The following is a 6,164-nucleotide window of genomic DNA, read 5'->3' on the forward strand; positions in this document are numbered from 1 at the left end:
TCAACTACCATCTTGAGCAATGACCTTTCTCTTGATAACTTCCACCTTGCTACCACCTCCTGTTATCACATCCACTCTACAATAAGTTGGAATTTCACTTGCAGCAAAAACATTAAAAGTGACCTCTTGTTGCACGCGGAACTTCAATTCCCCTTTCTGTACATTAATTAGCGCCCTTCCAGTAGCTAAAAATGGTCTCCCAATAATAATCGGAATATTTTCATCTTCCTCCATATGAAGAATAATAAAGTTCATAGGAAAGATGAATTTGTCCACTTTCACCAATACATCCTCAATAATACCTCTTGGGTGCTTCACTGAACGATCCACCATTTGTAAGGACACAGTAGTAGGGCAAACTTCTCCCAATTTCAATTTTCTATAGATAGATAGAGGCATCAGATTCACACTTGCCCTTAAATCACAAAGTGCCTTCTCAAAAACCACATTCCCTATAGTACAAGGAATGGTGAAACTACTCGAATCTTTAAGCTTGGGAGGTAGTTTCTTTTGGAGTATTGTACTGCACTCCTCAGTAAGTACCACCATCTCATAGTCCTCCAGTTTCCTTTTCTTTGACAATATTTCCTTCATGAACTTCACATAACTTGACACTTTTTCAAGTGCCTCAGCAAAGGGAATTTTAATGTGAAGTTTTTTAAAGTAATCTAAGAACTTGGAAAACTCCTTGTCAAGTGTCTTCTTTTGCAGCCTCCGAGGATATGGAATTTTTATGTGGTGCTCAAAACTCACAGGTGACTGCTTCTTCTCAAGGCTCTCATTAATCTCTTCTTCCACCTTATCCTTCTTCTCATCAACCACTTTTTGTAATCTAATAATCTTCTTGAATGGATTTTCTAATTCCTTACCACTCCTCAAGAATATCACATTGCATTGCCAAGTTCTTTCCTCCTTCAAAGGCTACTAAATTGAGGGGGAGATTAATAACTTCCATCACTTGGATGGGGAATCTTTATATGACTCTTAGGAAAGGTTTAAGGAGCTGTTGAGAAAATGTCATCATCATGGTATTGAAAAGTGGATGTTGGTCCACAACTTTTATAATGTATTGTGCGGTACTACTCGCACCATAATTGATGCCCTAGATAGAGGGGCATTCACAAGCAAGAGTGCCAATAAGGCATATGATTTGTTGGAAGATATGGAAACAAATAATCATCAATGGTCTGATGAGCAGGGTACTGATAACAAAAAGGTAGCTGGGGTCCATGAGCTAGATGCAATTACTGCTTTAACTGCTCAAGTTGCAACTTTGACAAAGCAGCTGAGCATAGTACAATGACAACTAATGCCGTTCAGACACAGACAGGTCGTGAAATTTGTGGGGTTCCTCATTCTTTTAATCAGTGTCCAACAACAGACCCTCATAATAATATTCCCATGGATCAAACTTAAGTCCAAGTTGTTGGGAATTTTCTAAGGCCTTACAACAATCCTTTCACTCATATAATCCGAGTTGGATAAATCATCCTAATGTCTCTTAGGGAAACAACCAAGGCCAAGATCCACAATTTCAAGCTCAATATCAGCAAAATTTGCCACAGCAGCCCATGCCTCAAGCTTCATTTTCTCAACAACATAGGCCACCAGCCCGTCAAGGATAGCCAAATGAACTACAAGTTGTTCTATTGACTCTCACCAACACTCAGACTCAATTTATGATTGAGACTAGATCCTCCATTAGAAATTTGGAAACACAAGTGGGTTTGTTGGCTAGTATGTTGAATAATAGGCCTCAAGGGATTTTTCCTAGTAATATTGTGGTGAATCCCAAGGAGCAATGTCAGTGTAGAGTCCAAGAACTTTACTTAGCTAGTTAGATAGTAGTAGCAATAGTAATAGTTGTAGTATTTTTATGACTGTGGATTTTGGTTCAGACTGGGATTTAGTTGGACACTCGTAGTAACACTTGTAGATTTTATAAGATTAACCTATAGTTTAAGAATATTAATTATAACCTAAGGTCTAATTAATATAAATGAATTATGAAGGTGATATTTATTATAATATAAGGTTTAGATAAACCGAATAAGGAAATGACACTTGTCATGTGTATGTTTAATGAATAATTAAGTATTTTGAGGAATAAATTTAATAAGAGTAATATTTGAATATCCTAGGGTCTGCCAGCAGCTTTGAAATCGTTAGAGGACTTAGTCAAGACTATTTACTGAATTCAAATTAGGCTGAAAAAGTACAATTACGTGTATAACATTTCAGCGTATGCCGATATATCGCAGCATTAGGGGGCGATATATCGCCATACGGGGATACAAAAAAGCACGTAACTTCGCACGGCCACCTCGACGAGCCTCGGACATATTAGCCCAGGCGATATATCGCCTACTAGGGGCGATATATCGGCTGTAGTGCCAGATTTTTGAACGTTTTTGAAACCGAGCTTGATCTATTCTTTAACCTCTTGATAAGTCTAGAATCTTTTTGAACGAGTCAAAGCCATTATTTTATTCAAGCTAAAAAAAGATCTTTTCATTCTTGAACTCTATAAATAGGACCTAGTACCCAGCCATTTATTCATTCTTCAAGCTAAGTTCAGAGTCTGCAAGCTGCTAGGTTATTTTAGAGTGATAAACACTTGGGTTGGGGTTATAAGCTTTATCCTTATAAGCTTAATAAACACTCGGGAAGTAAGGTTCGTGGTATATTTCGGTTCGAGGTGTAGTTCGGTTATAGAAGCATTCAAGGTATTCCTTCTTCTAGTTCCTTTCTGTGTTATTCTTATAGTTTTTCCACTCAAAATCCTAACTCGTATTCTTTATTCTTGGTTAGGAATCTAAGATCTTGAATGTAAGATTGTTGTTGGTAAGTATCCTTTCGATGATGTAGTTCATTCTTTTCAACCTTTTTCTTTAGTACACTCACCTATCTGTTATGGTTTTTAGGAGTGTTCCAAAGTCCCGATACTATTCTCATATCCCGGTATATTGGTAAGGAAAATAGGATAGGATTTTATATGTTATATCTTATCTTATGTTATGTTGTGTTATGAAATGTTATATTATGTATGTTGGTAGACTTGGGCATATGACTTGTATAGCTAACAAGCCCCAATAAATTTATGGGCATATGACTTGCTTAGCTAGCAAGTTCCACAAATCTAATGGGCATATGACTTGATTAGTTAACAAGCCCCAAGTAGTATGATGGCCATTGTAGCATTGTAGTAGTATATGACATATGTTTATGATATAGTATATGTTTATGATATAGCATATGTTATGATGTAATTTCATGTATATGATTTATGTTGTAGTTTTTCCTTGTTGGGCATTAGGCTCATTCCTTTATGTTTATATGTGCAGGAAATTAGCTATGGCGGCGGGAAAGGTTCTTGGCAGCTTGGGGATGTGTATTGAGGCAGGATGGAATCAATGGATTGAGCGTTCGATTAGAGGATGAAGTCTTTAAGTCTTTAAATTATGATTTCCATGTATTATTTTCCGCACTTGATTTTGTAACCCATTTATTTAAGTTATGTTTTGCTTTATTTTCAAAACAATGGGATCCCATATCCTAAGTAAAATATTTATGTATTCAAACCTTTTCTTTATATAATAAGGTTATGATATGTACGATTTCTTATGATTAAGTATAGTAGTTATTAATGGTCCAAGGTCTAGAATAGTAGGGTCATTATAGTCAGGCTATAACTCTGAGGAGTGGGAAACAAATTGATCAACCTGCATCACAATCATTTGCTGACAAGAATGAAGATGTGGGAGAGAAATTTGGTTCAGTTGAGAAGGGGGTTATTGAAGATCAACTTGTTTCATAAAAGGCTCCAACAACGGTTGTTGATTCTCAAGTTAGAATTCCTTATCCTCAAAAACTTCTAAAAAGCGCTCCTGATAAACAGTTTTCCAAGTTTTTGGAGGTCTTTAAAAAGTTGCACATAAATATTCCCTTTATTGAAGCTCTAGAACAGATGCCCAGTTATGTAAAATTCATGAAGGAGATTTTCTCAAAGAAAAGAAAAATGGAAGACTATGAAATTGTGGCTTTGACAGAAGAGTGTAGTGAAATTTTACAAAGGAAGCTCCCCCAGAAGCTGAGAGATCCGAGAATCTTTACTATCCCATGAACTATATGGAATTTTGAGTGCAAGCATGTGTTATGTGATTTGGGGGCAAGTATTAATCTGATGCCCTTTTCTGTTTTTCATTGACTTGGTTTGGGTGAAGCTAGGCCAACAACAATTACTTTATAGTTGGCAAATTGATCAGTGAAGCATCCAAGGGGTATCATTGAAGTTATCCTAGTGAAAGTGGACAATTTCATTTTTCTTGCTGACTTCATTGTTCTGGATATGAAGGAGGATGCTAATGTACCTACCATACTTGGAAGACCATTCTTAGCCATGGGGAAAGCGCTGATTGATGTTCAAAAAGTTGATTTGAGGCTCTGGGTCCAAGGTGATGAAGTGGTTTTCAATGTGTTTAAAGTAATTGTCTTACCCTAAAGCAAGTGATAGCTATTTCTCTATTAATGTGATCGAGAGGGATGTTTCTAAAAAAAAATGTGAGACTTGAGGTGGCTTTGATATAGTTTGAAGAAGATGATAGTGATGATGTTGAGATCATGGATTATGTCAAGTGGGAAATTCTTATGAGCCGTATTACAGTAGGAAAAACGAAGAGTTGGGAAAAGGACCTGAAATACCATTGCCTTCTATAGAAAAGCCACCAGTGCTAGAGTTGAAAACTTTACTAGACCATCTTCACTATGTCTATTTGGGTGAGAAGGAGACTTTACCTGTGATTGTGTCTTATTTTCTTTCTAACGTGGAGGTGGAGAAATTTTTGAGAGTGTTACGGGCTCACAAATTGGCTATTGGGTGGACATTGGTAGATATTAGAGGGATAAGTCCTTCGACAATGATGCATAAAATCTTGATGGAAGACAAGAGCAAGCCCTCCATTAAAGATCAGAGAAGATGGAACCCAACTATGAAAGAGGTAGTGAGAAAAGAAATACTTAAATGGTTAGATGTTGGCGCGATTTACCCTATTTCTAACAGTGCATGGGTGAGCCCAATGCAAGTGGTACCAAAGAAAGGTGGTATGACTGTGGTAAAGAATGAATATAATGGGCTCATCCCAACTAGAACTGTGATGGGATGGAGAATTTGCATAGATTACTGCAAGCTGAATAAGGCGACAAGGAAATATCATTTTCCTTTGCCTTTTTTTGATCAGATGCATAATAGGCTTGTGGGCCATAGTTACTACTGATTTTTGGATGCTTATTCAGGGTACCATCAGATATCCATTGCACCAGAAGATCACAAGAAGAGCACTTTCACTTGCCCCTATGGCACTTTTTCTTTTTGGAGAATGCCATTTGGGCTTTGCAATGCCCCTGGTACCTTCCAACGATGTATGGTGGCAATATTTTCTAATATGGTCAAGAAGAGTATTGAGATCTTTATCGACAACTTCTCAGTTTTTGGGTCGTCGTTTGATGAATGATTGAAGCATTAAGAGTTGTATTGCAATGATATGAGGAATCTAATCTAGTAATGAATTGGGAAAAGTGCCACTTCATGGTGAAAGAGGGAATAGTTCTTGGGCACAAAATTTCCAGTAGAGGTATTGAGGTGGACCGAGGAAAATTTTCAACTATTGAGAATTTACCACCTCCAGTTTCAGTCAAAGGGGTAAGAAGTTTCCTTGGGTATGCTGGGTTCTATAAATGATTTATCAAGGATTTTTTGAAAGTCTCAAAGCCTCTCTCTACCTTGTTAATGAATAGTGTTACATTTGACTTTAATGATGAATGCCTTAATGCATTCGAGGTACTTAAGGAGAAGTTAACTTCAGCACTAATTGTCGTTGCCCCTAACTAGGATCTCCCTTTTGAGCTGATATGCGATGTGAATGATTATGTTTTAGGAATAGTTTTGGGGAAACGAGTTAAAAAGATATTCCAGCCTATATATTATGCTAGTAAGACTCTCAATGATGCACAACTAAATTATGCCACTACAGAGAAAAAGCTTTTTGCCATTGTGTATGCATTTGACAAGTTCAGGTCGTATCTCATTGGTAATAAGGTGCTTCTATACACTGACCATTCAGGCATTAAGTATTTGATGACTAAGAAAGAATCCAAGCCCCATCTCA

General features: G+C 37.1%; 1 protein-coding gene across 1 annotated transcript; it reads right to left on the bottom strand.

The window, feature by feature from the left end:
* On the bottom strand, nucleotides 1-1,092 carry LOC133832051 (uncharacterized). Its single transcript, XM_062262441.1, has 2 exons — nucleotides 1,084-1,092; nucleotides 1-921 (listed from the first exon to the last, which is right to left on the bottom strand). Exons 1-2 carry the CDS (start codon nucleotides 1,090-1,092, stop codon nucleotides 1-3), a joined length of 930 nt encoding a protein of 309 aa, XP_062118425.1.
* Between the last annotated feature and the right edge of the window lie 5,072 nt (nucleotides 1,093-6,164).

Source organism: Humulus lupulus, chromosome 4 (genome assembly GCF_963169125.1).
Source record: "Humulus lupulus chromosome 4, drHumLupu1.1, whole genome shotgun sequence".
NCBI classification, from domain to species: domain Eukaryota; kingdom Viridiplantae; phylum Streptophyta; class Magnoliopsida; order Rosales; family Cannabaceae; genus Humulus; species Humulus lupulus.